A 13,315-nucleotide genomic window follows, 5' to 3' on the forward strand; every position below is an offset into this window, starting at 1 on the left:
GGAAGAAGACAGAGATGCGGATGAATTGTGGACGCGTGCCTCTGCTGCTAAATATCGCTAGGGGGATTGCAGGCGTAGGGAGGGAGGGATCTTCAGCAGACGTCAGAGGGGGGCAGCAAATGCGTCAGAGAGAAAAAGAGCGATCGGGGCTCGGAAGGTTTGGCGGTGGCGCGTGGAGCCGAACAGCTTCGATGGAAGTGCCGGAGATAAGCACTTGGTCCCTTTCTTTCCTCTCTTGCCTCTTCCACTGCCACGGTATCTAACTGATTCGTCTTTTGTGAGACTGTGGACAACAAGACCTACAATGGAGTGTTAAAGTTGTACTCTGGTTTCTTTTTTTTTCACCTCCTTCATTTCCTTTCTCTTCTTTCCTTCTGTCCATTTGGTCGCCGACATTCCAGGTCCCGCCCGAGAGATAATTGCTTATCAATCGCGGCGGACCCAGATCGCCGCCGCACCCACTGCAACCAACTCCCCTAGCGGCCATGGAGGACAACGCAGAGCTCGAATCGTTTCGGCGCCAGTGGCGTGAGGAAGTTGCGCGCCGGGCGAAACCATCAAGGCCTCAACCAGCGCAGCCCAGGCCAACAAAATCCTCCGCAGCCCCGTCGAGCCAATTCCCGCCTACCCACCATGAAGTAGCGGAGCGCAAAGACGAGGAAGACGGAGGAGTGGCATCAGTCGATCATAGTGAGATTGTCCATGGAGTCGGTCATTTGAGCTTAGGAGTAGCGGATGAGGATGCGTTTCACTCGCGAGTACCTCGAAGTGAGCCCAAATCTGCATTGGAGCACTTTGAAAGAGCGGTCGAGAAGGAGGCCGAGGGAAACCTCGGAGACAGTCTGCAACATTATCGCAAAGCTTACCGTGTAAGTGAATACCTTTATACCAAGGGAACTCTTTCTGACAATTCTGGGTACAGTTAGATGCAGCAGTCGATAAGACGTACCGAAACAAGCATTTCGCCTGGGCATGGAAGAAGAATGCGCAGCCACCTGCCAATGCTGCGGTCAGCAGTGCCACGGCAACACAACCAGCTGCAGAAGAACCCGAGATTATACCAACCCCGGAACTCATCGCTTCATTTGCTCATCTTCCTATCCCACAGGCCGAGCCCTTGATCGAGAATACTCCGCCGCCACCGTGCCCTATTTCGAAGGTTCCGTCCGAGGTTCTGGTCGAAATCTTGAGACATGTAGCTGTGATAGATCCGGCATCATTTTGTCGGGTGGCGCTCGTTTGTAAGAGACTGGCATATCACTTTGCGCATGAGCAGCACATCTGGAAACGCCTTTGCCAGGGATCCGAGTTCGGGTTCAAGGCCATGCACTATTCATTCGCTTGTGATATCCACGGCATACCGGAATACACATTAGGGCCACGCTACACACCTTTTCCACGATCAATGCCCGTTCAAATCCCGGAACCTTTATCGTCTTGGGCGGAGGTCTTCCAGATTTTCCCTCGCATTCGGTTTACGGGTATCTACATTAGTACTGTGAACTACACCCGTCCCGGTGCGGCCTCAGTGTACCAGAACACCTCGTGGAACAGCCCCATTCACATTGTGACCTACTACCGCTATCTGCGCTTCTATCCGGATGGGACAGTTGTCTATTTACTCACCACAGTCGAGCCATTGGAGGTGGTGCCCTACATCAGCAAGGAAAACGTCAAGGCTGCACGGGCAATTTCCCAGAAGCAGTTCCATCGTCATATGGCAGACCCAAGCAACACCATCACAGGCCCTACCGATACCATTCCTCCCGTCGCCATGGGTGCGCTGAGGCAAGCTTACCGAGGTCGTTGGCGCTTGGCCAAACCGGCCCCCGCCTCTGATGCAGCCGACGACGTTCCCCAGGACGATCTCATCTCCGGATATGAGTCCTTACCTGTCAAGGCTCAGTCCGCAGGCGCACCACCTGATCCTCGCGATCTGGTCATTGAAACCGAGGGAGCCGGTCCGAAGTACATGTACCTCTTGCACCTTTCGCTTCGGTCAGTGTCAGTAGCCAAACCCGCTAACGCTAACATGACGCCACCCAATCCGTCCAAGAACACCAAGCTGGCCTGGAAGGGCTATTGGAGTTACAACAGGCTGACCGACGACTGGGCGGAATTTGGACTCAAGAACGACCGGGCGTTTGTGTTCCGACGAGTGCGCGGCTGGGGTATGAATTGACGTAGGATATAGAGGTTATATGAACGGTAAAATGGTATGGGATAAAGCAACAGTAATTCGCAATATATAGCCAACAGGAATGCCGGACATGCTAGATTAAATGAATTTAACATGATATCACGACATAAAATGGACTTGTTGTTGTGTATCAGATCTAGAACAAGTACAAGATCTTGGGTCTAGACAACTGCCAAGCAGCCGCTTATCGATAAGCAAAAAATTTCGGGGATCCGCAACTCCGCCGACAACAAAGTTCCCCATCCCAACTTGACTTGCGACATGACGTTACGCCTCTAGTCCTTTACCCTCTCTCTAATAAACCCCTCACACGCCATCACCATGCCGGAGAGGGTCCGTACAGTTTTCAACGACGAGGGCGACGCCGTCCCCGCCCCCGCCCCTAACAAACCGTCGCAAAAAGCCGAACAAGACAACTCCGCACCCGTCACGAAGCGCAAAATCCACAACAAGGAAGACGACCACAAGCGGAAGAACAAGAAGCGGAAGCATGAAAATGGCTTTGTAGTGAAGGGGGGTAAGACAGAGAATGTCAACATGGAAGTACCCCCTCAGCCTGAGCAGAATGGAACCGGCCCCGTCTCGGACGACACGCCAGCGATCAAGAAGCAGAAACAAGAACAATCGCAACCACAAAACTCAGTGAAGGATGGAAAACGGAAAGACAAGCAACAAAAGTTCAAGAACACCAATTCTACTCCGCTACGAGAAAAGGCGCAAGCGTTATACCAGCAGCGCAAGAACCTCCCTATTTTCCCCCACGGCGATGAAATCCGCGGCCACTTGCGCAAGAATGATGTGATGCTGTTGGTTGGTGAAACAGGTAGCGGAAAGAGTACACAGATTCCGCAGTTTTTGGTCAATGAGAAGTGGTGTCGGACGGCTAAGACGGTTGTGCAGGACAGTGGTGGTGCGGAGAAGGAGATTCCGGTTGGAGGGTGCATTGCTATCACGCAGCCGAGACGAGTCGCGGCGATTTCGCTGGCAAGACGTGTGGCGGAGGAAATGGGGACCCCGTTGGGTAATTCGTCGCCTGCGAGTAAGGTTGGATATTCGGTTCGGTTTGATACGTCGACATCGCCGAGTACGCAGGTCAAGTTCTTGACGGAGGGAATGCTGTTGCAGGAGATGCTGCATGATCCGTGGTTGACGAAGTATAGTGCCATCGTGGTAGATGAAGTGCACGAGCGTGGTGTCAATGTTGATCAAGTGCTGGGTTTCTTGAGGAATTTGGTGTCGGGGAAGAGGGAAGGACGGGGTGGTGTGCCTCTGAAGGTCGTGGTGATGAGTGCCACAGCGGATATGGAGAGTCTGATGGGCTTCTTCAAGGAAGGGTTCCAGGGAAGTCCGCGAGCGATTGAGGGAGCGAAGAAGGAAACGAATGGGGACTCCGCAGACCAGAAGAATGAGGATGATATTGCTGTGTGCCATATCAAGGGACGTCAGTTCCCGGTCAAGACGATCTACTCTCCCGAACCGGTGCATGACTTTGTTGATGCGGCTCTCAAGGTCATCTTCCAGATCCATTACAAGGAGCCATTGCCTGGAGACATCCTGGTCTTCTTGACTGGTCAAGAGACGGTGGAAGCGTTGGAGAACCTTGTCAACGAGTACGCAACCGGAATGGATCCAGCGCTGCCCAAGATCCAAGTACTCCCACTCTTCGCAGCGCTTCCTCAAGCAGCTCAGCAACGAGTGTTCGTTCCTGCTCCTCCACGGACCCGCAAGATCATTCTAGCTACGAACATTGCAGAAACATCCGTTACAGTCTCGGGCGTACGATTCGTCGTGGACTGCGGAAAGGCCAAGGTCAAGCAATTCCGCTCACGTCTCGGATTGGACTCGCTGCTAGTCAAGCCCATCTCCAAGTCAGCCGCAATCCAGCGTAAGGGTCGTGCTGGTCGTGAAGCCCCAGGTCAGTGCTATCGACTATACACAGAGAAAGACTACCTGGCTCTGGATGAGGTCAACACGCCAGAGATCCTACGGTGCGACATCAGTCAAGCCTTGCTCAACATGAAAGCCCGCGGTGTGGACGACATTATGAACTTTCCCTTCCTGACAAGGCCCCCGCGAGAGGCCTTGGAGAAGGCACTGCTCCAGCTCCTGAGCATTGAAGCCCTAGAGGAATCCGGCAAGATCAGTCAAATCGGGTTGCAGATCGCTAAGCTGCCTCTCACTCCGACACTGGGTCGCGTACTTCTCGCAGCCTCAGAGTATGGCCCAGAGTGCTTGCTAGACGTGATTGACATTATCTCCTGTCTCAGTGTCGAAAACATTTTCCTAAACATCACGTCCGAGGAGAAGAAAGAAGAAGCCGAAGTAGCGCGTCGCGATCTCTACAGACGAGAGGGTGACCATCTCACCATGCTCGCTACAGTACAGGCCTACGCTGCGGAGAATACCGACCGAAAGGCATGGGCTGAGCGGCATTTGGTCTCCCACCGGGCCATGCAATCCGTAATGGTGAGGCCCCCCATCTATACTCTCTAATAAATCTTGACTAACTGGGGGTATTTACAGGACGTCCGCAAACAACTCACAAGCCAATGCCGGCAAGCCAAGCTTCTCCCCAACGATGCCCGTTGCTCAGCAGCAAGCACATCCGTCCGCGACCCATCGCCGATTCACATCCTGAAGAGTTTCCTACGCGGGTTCTCGACGAACACGGCGCGTCTGGTGCCGGATGGTAGCTACCGCACGGTGGTGGGCAACCAGACGGTGGCGATTCACCCGTCCAGTGTGCTGTTCGGAAAGAAGGTCGAAGCGATCATGTATAATGAGTTTGTGTTTACGAATCGCAGTTATGCGCGGGGCGTGAGTGCAGTGCAGATGGATTGGGTGGGAGAGGCGCTGGCTGGGTAGACTTATACATAGTTGAGAGTTGTGATTGGTTAGATGGATAGATGATAGATAGTTGGATATACCCAGAGCATAGAAGCAATTATCATTCAGACTCTATTATATTACTACGTATCTATCTCTTCCCAGGGAAACCCCTTCACATGCCGTGGCCACTATCTCCAACGTACAATCCACAACAGCAGCTATGACTCTACAATCACCATCATCCATCAACCCCACCACAAACAAATCCCCCCTCCCTCCCCCCAAATCTAATCTTAGTATTTCATAAGCGCTATCTCCCCAACACGGTGACCCCCGTTAAAAACTACTATCTACAGCGGTAACTATAAAAACTCCGGACCTCCGACGGTCGTAGACGGTCAATAAACCATCCGCTTACTAACCCCAATCATCCCCAAATCAATAGCTAGCCCTAGTTATCTTCATGCAAACTAATCTTCCCTCCCAATCATATTCAACCTCCTTGAATCTCCAGGTCTCAATTCAATACTATGTAGATAGATAGATAGACACTCCCCACAACCATATATATAATTCTTACAAGATGATATAGCAGCTAAGCGTCATCTCCACCGAGAATAAACCCGCCTACGGAACATGAACCCGTGTCATCCCGTCCCCACATGCATACATCCGTTTCTTTACCCGTGTGTACTATAGTAGTAGTAGTCGTAGTAGTAGTAGTAGTAGTAGTAGTAGTAGTAGTAGTAGTCAGTATATCGATATCGTGGTTGACATCGCCATCACTGCTCTAATTGCGAAATATGCGATAGACTGAACAGAGTGTAGACAATCTACAGCAATTCCATCCCATCCATTCTTTCCCCCCCCCAATCGTCTCAACCGGCAAGGGTACAAAAAGAATGCGGCCAAATATTTAAGCGGCGTGGCGTCTTACCGTTGATCTTCCCAGCTTAATTGTGAATTTTATACTAAGAGAGTAATAGGAGTCGTAATGAGATTTTATAATGTTATATACAGAAACTTACTCAGATGATATATTCTCTTCTTTATAATAACTAAGACACTGAAAGAGGGTCTTACTTTAATTACTAAGTGCGGAATGATATACACCATCAGCATGTTGAACTACCGTATCTACCTAGTCTAGTACTTACTACTACCTAGATGATAGAGTGAGTATCAGCTCAGCTCAGCTCAGCTCATGCATACATACATCGGCGAAGGGAATAAAGGGAAAAATTAAAGAAGTGGAGTCGGAACCGTTCCGAACTTCCGATAGACTACTAAGTAGGTAGAATAGAATAGGCGGGAAAACCATATCCGTGTTATTATCGGGATTAGGATTAGATTCATACCATGGATGACTCTCAACTTAGTTAGACTGATTAGTGTGTCTGAGTGACTGATTAGGTAGGACTATACACTCAATGGTGATTGTCGTTAGTAAATGTCAAAGTCTGTTGGGGAAGAAAGAATATGATATGTCTGTCGCGTGAGATATTGCCCATCTAGGTAGGTGATTCACCATCCCGCCCTTATCCTAGCCGTCCGTTTTCCCTTTGGTAGTGGAGACACAGACTTAGGGAACCCAGGACGGAGTTGGATAGATGCATACAGCATCCCGCATTAACTTAGAGTGAGACAGAGTCTAGAGTGAGAGTGAAAGAGTAAGTCGCGTGAGAACTTCCCATCCCTAGCTAGACCAATACATCTAGGAGATAAGTGAACGTACTGCATGCAGGAGCCACATTTACTATGTACTGGGTTCAGATGAAACCGAACTAATATAGTGTGATTGTGAGCAGTGATGATTACAGGGTATTACTTAACGACGGGATATATGCCAGTCTAAGGGTTAGTTGCATCGGGGAGATTCGGCCGGAGGTACTCGCATTTAGTATCCTTTAAGTGTATGATGTGTAGACTGTAGATATTGTGCGATATGGCAATTCTATATCCTTTACTGCTATCGATATCACAAAATAATCGAGAATAGAAATATACATTTACTACCCCCTTTCCCAGGAAAATAAAATAGACAATGGTATAAACCAAAATATACAGAGTAGAAAGAATGACTAACTACTATACCGTAAGGCAATAAAATAAAATATGACCTGGTCCAAGCTTCCCCCTCCCCCTCCCCAACCAATCCCATCCCCAGGATCACCCACGCGCAGCACATCCGCAATACAAAAAAAAAAAATTAGCCTAAAGTCAAAACCAGTCCAGTCTCCACCCGTCATAAACGCACGCCAAAACAGTTCGGCTAATGTTACCGCCATACTTTACAGACAATGTATACATACATGCTTGAATTTTGCAATACTAGCTACTAGTGTGTATCGTAATATGTATATGCCGACCCATATGGATCACTTACTCACTCAATAATCATAAGTAGACTAGTCTCCTCTGTAAGACTAAAAGGAATGACTAGACTACTGCAGCCCACAAAAAAAGAAATCAAAAAGAAAGCAAACTAAGGCAACAGCGGGGCCCGCGGAAATAAGCTGAGTAGTCTTCTCTCCATCTCAATTTCAATTCTCACCATCGAGTGTTCTCCAGGGGAGCACGTGCCTGGTTGCCTGTTTTGTAGAGGTAGAACTAGACCACAGACTAGGTACTACTCCGTACACTGGAGAAAAGAAGAGAAGATCCACACCCCACTGTCACTGTCACTGGCACAGCTGACACATGTCCGATCCATTCTCTGTTCAGGTGGTTGGGGGGAAAAGAGAACAATACATGGGGTTTCCGGAGTAGAGGGAAGGCATCTCCGGAGTAAACTAGACCGGAATCTACTTTCAGACCAGACAAGTTATTATTTCTCCGCGCATCTTGGGGTCTCTATTCTATTCTCTAGGCAACACCAGCTGTAAATGATAGTAAACCCTTCTAGATGAATCCGTACACCGGGGAAAGAACTCAAGTGAGAGGAAGGGCGGGATTTGCTTATTTAGATTGAATGGACTTATCTTGCATGTTTGCCTACTACATATTTATTCCTGCAAAGTGTTAATGAACGACTACTGCAGCTACTGCAGTAGAACAAAGTCCAGCTGAGCCAGGGTATTCTTCGGCGAAACTGGGTGCTTAATCTATCTACAGTGCGCGCTGTGGTGGCTACCGCGCCAAGCAATTCACCTCGGCATTGGACCCTCGATATATTTTCCCGGTGGAGGGAAAGAAAAGAGAAAAAGAAAAGAAAAAGAGACTAAGCTAAGCTAGCTAAGCTAAGTTAAGTGCGTATCTACGTATTCTCACACCATCCATTTCCACTAACTAGTAGATCTACTGTCCAATCAAGTTCACAGAAAATTGCATTGCTTGTCTAAATGGTATGTAGGTAGGTAAATGATCATGAGACATCGTAACGAGGTATCTATCTAACTAACTAATCAAATCGAAGGTTGAGTAGTCAAAAAGGAAAGGAAAAAAAATGCAACCTAGAAACTCCCACCACTGCCACTACTGCTACTCCCTGCGTAAGTACAGTCCCGGAAAAATCCCTCGATGCGTCGTAACATCTTCGCCGGGTTGGAGTACATGGGGAAGTGCCCGCTTGTGGGGATCTGCGCCAACTCAACCCCCTTCATCTCTAATTGACTCAGAAATGACACTTCGCGGTTCTGGTCCCCGAACATGTACATGAGCGGGCAGGATAATCGAAGGAAGCGACCTAGAAGGTTTTTCCATGAGAGCTCGACGGCGGAGGTGACGAGGGGTCGGACGGCTTCAGGGCGCACGCGGGAGGGCAGTAATGAGGCGTAGAGAGCATGTGAGTAGCCTGGGGTGGAGTGGGCGTGGGCGATGAGTTTCTGGAGGTCGTCTTCAGGGGTGGAGGGGGAAGAGGATTTGACGATATCAGTGTAGAGAGAGCGGGTGAAGAAGCAGTTCTCTGGGGAGAGGGTGCCTTCGATGTTGATAAAGGCGAGCAGTTGGTATTGTGTTGGGGGTAGTGAGGCGGCGAGCATGAGGCCTGTCAGGGCGCCGGTGGAGTGTCCAATTAGGTAGAAGGAGGTGATATGGAACTGCTTGAGCACGGCTTGGGCTGTGGCCACGAGGAAGGAGATGGTCAGGTCGCTGCTAGGACCATAGTATTCAGAGGCACCGCAGCCTGGGGCATCGTAGGCAATCAAGGTGTGGTCTCGTAATGAAGGGAGGTAGACCAGATCGTGGAGATCTTCTTTGCAAGAGCCGAAGCCATGGAGGAAGAGTATGGCGGGTTTGGGTCCAGGGCGATAGAGGGTGGAGAGCTTGAGGGGATGGTCATTGACCGTCAAAGAGAGGGTCGAGAAAGTTGGAGGTGGACTGTCGAGGATCATCATGAACGATATGTGCAAGTGGTATAAGATCGAGGGATTTTAGGTTTGCGCAATGACTCAAGGGACTGAAACAGGCAGGGTAGGGCGATAGTACTTACTTCTTATATGGCTCTCGAAGGACCTAGGGATAGCACCTGGGTTACTGGTGTAGAGCCCAGCCGAACAGGTCGCATGGTGCTAAAGCGCCCAAAGATGACGAGTGGATCTATCAGCACCCGATTAGCACATTGACTAACTGTAACTTCGGTTCCGAGTCACAGCCTGTCATCCACAAAGCAAAGAGCCATACAGAACTCCGAAGACGCCAACGGGGGGAACAATCCGTAATTGATATGACAAGTGGGAACTAAATGGCTTCACTCCGGTTCGACTAACGGCAAGTGGGGGCGTGAAATGGTCCGTGGCAAGGGACGCCCGGCAGATTCACTGCTAACTCCAGTAGGAGATAGTACAGAGTAGGTAGGCTGTATGCCCAAGGATCGATCATGATTGTTTTTTCCCGAATCATTCATTTGTGACACGGCTGAGCCGGCCATCCTTCAGCTGAAATTTATTCCAGTGAGGCTAGTGGCATGCAGTTAGTCCGAGTGATATCTCACACATTCACACTATGTACATCCTTCTCGCATCCAGTCCCTTGTCTATGCCAAAAGTGTGTGCTTCTGATTCCTCCGATCCTGTCCGATGCGCTCCGAAGCATAGTTCAGATCTGCCCCTCTACCACTGACGCCGTCGTTATGCACCTTTCCACGCGCAAAATGCATCCTGCGCCCGAATATCGCCGCCCAAGGGAAAATTCTTCTAGCTGGAAAGTGCCACAGTGCGTGCAATATATATGGGATGTTCCAGAATCGCCATAGACCATGTGGCAAATGCATAATACAGCCGCATATAGCCCAAGAAAAAACATGCAAATCACCCATAATTCCAATGTACGACGTATGTAAACTTTCAGGGTTAGAAACACCACAACACCGGACCAATATGGTAGAGTCATTAATCCAAATAAATATTAAAAGCCAATGTGCAATATGTATCCAAAAGAGAGGCGTCTATAGACAAATGAAAAGATCCAGCTCTCATCTCACACCTCGCCCCAGCCTCCCAGGCCAGCTGCAACGGGCGCCACAGCACTCCCGCTGTCCACACTGCCCCCGATATCCCAGTAATTGCGACTGGAACCGGTAAGCGTCCGGCGGCTGGAGATGGCAGACAACTTGGCACTCTGGCTAGCACAGCTAGAACTGGGGCGACGGTAATGCGGGCGCATGATGGGCGACGACACCCCGGTTGGTCCGGAGTGATGCGAGTACTGCGATTGCCGGCGAATCTGCGCTTGAGATCGCGAATGCGCTCGGGCAACGAGCGGATGGTGCTGCCGGATGATTGCCGCGCGGCGAGATGCATCCTGCGGGGCTCTGCGGGGGGTGCTGTGATAAGAGTCGTTGTTGCTACCCCGGTGGGTAAACCGGTTGCGCAGGTACCGGAAGACCATCCGAATATCCAGCTCTCGTTCCCAATACTCCTTCTCCTGTTGGGCGCGTGCCGAGTCAGCCAGCGGCTCAGCCGCGGAATGGCTGGCTGAACGATTGACAATATCGTCATCCTCGATGCCCCATTGCGCCGCATGTTCTCGGCTACTGGGGTCGCCAAGTGTAGGCAAAAAGTGTGGAGAGAGGACCGATTCTGCGTTCATAGTGGACTCCAGATTGGTAGGACCCACCGAGGCAGAAGGTGCGTCGGCCTCCTCCGGTACGCGATCGAGAGGTATGCCAGCATACTGATTCGGGATCTCGTGGGACATGTTCAGATAGGTCGTGAACGCACCGGGATGTTCGCACAGCTGGTTGACGAGAATCCCCAGCTCGTGCGCGATGCGCTGCAGCACTTTACTCTGCCAGATAGGGTGGTCTTCCGGCACGGAGTCCAGCTCCTGGTTGAGTGCCTCGATGTTCGATGCATATTCCCTCGCTGAAATTGGCTCGTCATCTTCGGTGGAGGGCAAGGATTCCCCGAATATTACAGATAGCAGCGAATCATCGATCCCGATGAGGTCGCGGATGACCTTGCGGGTGATTCGCTGCAACAGAGACTCGTCCCCGTCTTCTTCCTCCTTTGCCGTCGAAGCAGACTCGGACTCCTTGGGGGTCTCAAGGACCGCATCTGGAACGTCCGAAACCGTCGGATAAGATGCAACGGGGTCGGCGATGCCGCTGGCGCGACTATCACGCCGTCTGCGCGTTGCTTTCTCGATCTCCTGCAGAAGCACCCGGCTTTGTTCCATTCTCCATTTCTCAATGCGCTGCCACCGTTCTCTCTCCATGTCCGCCTCTTCTTCATTTCCGAACATGTCCAACTGACGCTGGACACTCGAGCGTCGGCGTGGCTGTAGGTCGGGTCTCCGATTGGGATTGTACTGTTCGTGCTGCCACAACTGATTTTGTACAGCCTGGCTAGAAGCCTGGAAACTGCCTAGTCCATCATGGGCTGGAAGAACCGCAGGAGCCCCTTGGTCTTCTTGTACCAAGGACGGGGCTCGAAAAGCGTGCAATCCATCATCCAGACTATCTAGTTCCGTCCCGTCATCATCCAGCGGCTCATCGAGAGCGTCACCGACATACTCGCTTTCTGGGCCGATCGCAGATCGAGTTGCCGTGCCAAACGAACCAAAATCACTTAAGCGTGAGACGCCTTGTGTTCGTGGGGTGCGATCAGTAGAGGTGGTATGCGTGCGGGCGGTGGTGGAGGGTTGTTGGGTCGGTGAGAAGAGCACCCATTCTGTAGCTTCGTTCTCCGGTAGTAGCGAGAGGGGCGAGGTGATATCGGGGGCGGGAGAGGGGAGGGAGTTGGAATAGGAAGGGCGTCGACGGGGGACTTGGGGAGGTAGACGAAACGCCATGGGTTGACTTGGCAGATGGGAGCGATGGGGCGATAGCAGCAAGAATCAAAGTGGCTGGAGGTTGGGGGGAGAGAGGGGAGGGAGAGGCAGATAGCGAGATAAGAACAGTTATCGATCGCGCGGTGGATCTTCCCCGCGTGACCGTGTTCGGAGAGACTGAGATAGGAACAGATGGCAATGAGGCAAGGGAGGGATAGGCTATATAGCCACGAGCAAGTCTAAATGCCACCCAAAAGTTGGACAGTCAGGCAGGAGAAGCGTCTCGAGGCCTGCAGGGGGAGAAAAAGCAAAAGGAAAGATGGCCAGAAAGATCCGATAGCGGTGATTGCTGACGCGAGGGCCTCTACTCGCAGATGAGTCGGAGATGACGTGGGAGGGAGGAGATAAGGCGAAGGTTCAAGCCAGCAAGAAATGCTCCATGGTCCTTGGGAGGAGGAGGAGGAGGGGTTTGACACAGGAAATGATTCCCCTCTTTAATGATGATGAAGAAGAGACAGTTAGTAGAAAAGTACTACTAATGGGTAGACCAAGTATGGTAGACAAGACGAACAAGTCAACCGGACGAAATGAACCCGGATGATGCCAGTCACCAGACCGGGTCGGTGGGTGGATAATTGCAGGAACTCTCTCTCTCTCTGTTTTCTTCTCTCTCTGAAACAAAACGAGGAAAAAGTTTAAATCCATCGACGGGACAATCTTATCCACAGTTCCAGTCAGAACAAGGATTTCCTTCTTATTCTGGCGTTTTCTTTGTCTACTTTATAAATAATAGTCTTGTCAATAGTGTCCCATCCCCGACCAGCATCCAGACTAAACACCCTGTAAATACATACAGTAGAAAGCTGGGGCGGAAAAGAAAGGAGGAGGTGACGCTGACTATCGAATCCGATCAACTGCATGGTGACGATCGGCTGATCGACGTTCTGTCTGCGGGATCTGTCGAGTCTCGATATCACCACTCCCTATGGTGTACGGAGTACAAGTACTTCCTGTGGAAGGTTCCTATTGCTGCCACCTCAACCCACCGACCGACACGATGAGAGGTGTGCTTCGTAC

General features: G+C 50.9%; 4 protein-coding genes across 4 annotated transcripts; 2 read left to right on the plus strand and 2 right to left on the minus strand.

Moving 5' to 3' along the window:
• The first annotated feature begins 247 nt into the window (after window positions 1–247).
• BO88DRAFT_442545 (putative F-box protein (Pof7)) lies at window positions 248–2,306 on the plus strand. Its single transcript, XM_025709961.1, has 2 exons — window positions 248–869; window positions 923–2,306. The coding sequence occupies exons 1-2, from the start codon at window positions 486–488 to the stop codon at window positions 2,180–2,182; spliced, it is 1,644 nt and encodes a 547-aa protein (XP_025565025.1). The 5' UTR covers window positions 248–485; the 3' UTR covers window positions 2,183–2,306.
• Window positions 2,307–2,442: 136 nt separating this feature from the next.
• BO88DRAFT_403391 (putative ATP-dependent RNA helicase (Hrh1)) lies at window positions 2,443–5,171 on the plus strand. Its single transcript, XM_025706347.1, has 2 exons — window positions 2,443–4,660; window positions 4,710–5,171. The coding sequence occupies exons 1-2, from the start codon at window positions 2,522–2,524 to the stop codon at window positions 4,836–4,838; spliced, it is 2,268 nt and encodes a 755-aa protein (XP_025565026.1). The 5' UTR covers window positions 2,443–2,521; the 3' UTR covers window positions 4,839–5,171.
• Window positions 5,172–8,330: 3,159 nt separating this feature from the next.
• Window positions 8,331–9,648, minus strand: BO88DRAFT_247749 (alpha/beta fold hydrolase). Its single transcript, XM_025702187.1, has one exon. The coding sequence runs from the start codon at window positions 9,361–9,363 to the stop codon at window positions 8,482–8,484; it is 882 nt and encodes a 293-aa protein (XP_025565027.1). The 5' UTR covers window positions 9,364–9,648; the 3' UTR covers window positions 8,331–8,481.
• A 796-nt stretch (window positions 9,649–10,444) lies between these two features.
• Window positions 10,445–12,259, minus strand: BO88DRAFT_413397 (uncharacterized protein; the record flags this gene model as incomplete). Its single annotated transcript, XM_025708124.1, has 1 exon — window positions 10,445–12,259. The coding sequence occupies one exon, from the start codon at window positions 12,257–12,259 to the stop codon at window positions 10,445–10,447; it is 1,815 nt and encodes a 604-aa protein (XP_025565028.1).
• Between the last annotated feature and the right edge of the window lie 1,056 nt (window positions 12,260–13,315).

This window comes from Aspergillus vadensis, assembly GCF_003184925.1.
Source record: "Aspergillus vadensis CBS 113365 unplaced genomic scaffold BO88scaffold_6, whole genome shotgun sequence".
Lineage (NCBI taxonomy): Eukaryota > Fungi > Ascomycota > Eurotiomycetes > Eurotiales > Aspergillaceae > Aspergillus > Aspergillus vadensis.

Coding starts and splice junctions, on each gene's coding strand:
- BO88DRAFT_442545 (XM_025709961.1), top strand. CDS start 486: ATGGAGGACAACGCAGAGCTCGAATCGTTTCGGCGCCAGTGGCGTGAG. Junction 870..922: donor ATTATCGCAAAGCTTACCGT/GTAAGTGAATAC, acceptor TTCTGGGTACAG/TTAGATGCAGCAGTCGATAA.
- BO88DRAFT_403391 (XM_025706347.1), top strand. CDS start 2,522: ATGCCGGAGAGGGTCCGTACAGTTTTCAACGACGAGGGCGACGCCGTC. Junction 4,661..4,709: donor CCCACCGGGCCATGCAATCC/GTAATGGTGAGG, acceptor TCTTGACTAACT/GGGGGTATTTACAGGACGTC.
- BO88DRAFT_247749 (XM_025702187.1), bottom strand. CDS start 9,363: ATGATGATCCTCGACAGTCCACCTCCAACTTTCTCGACCCTCTCTTTG.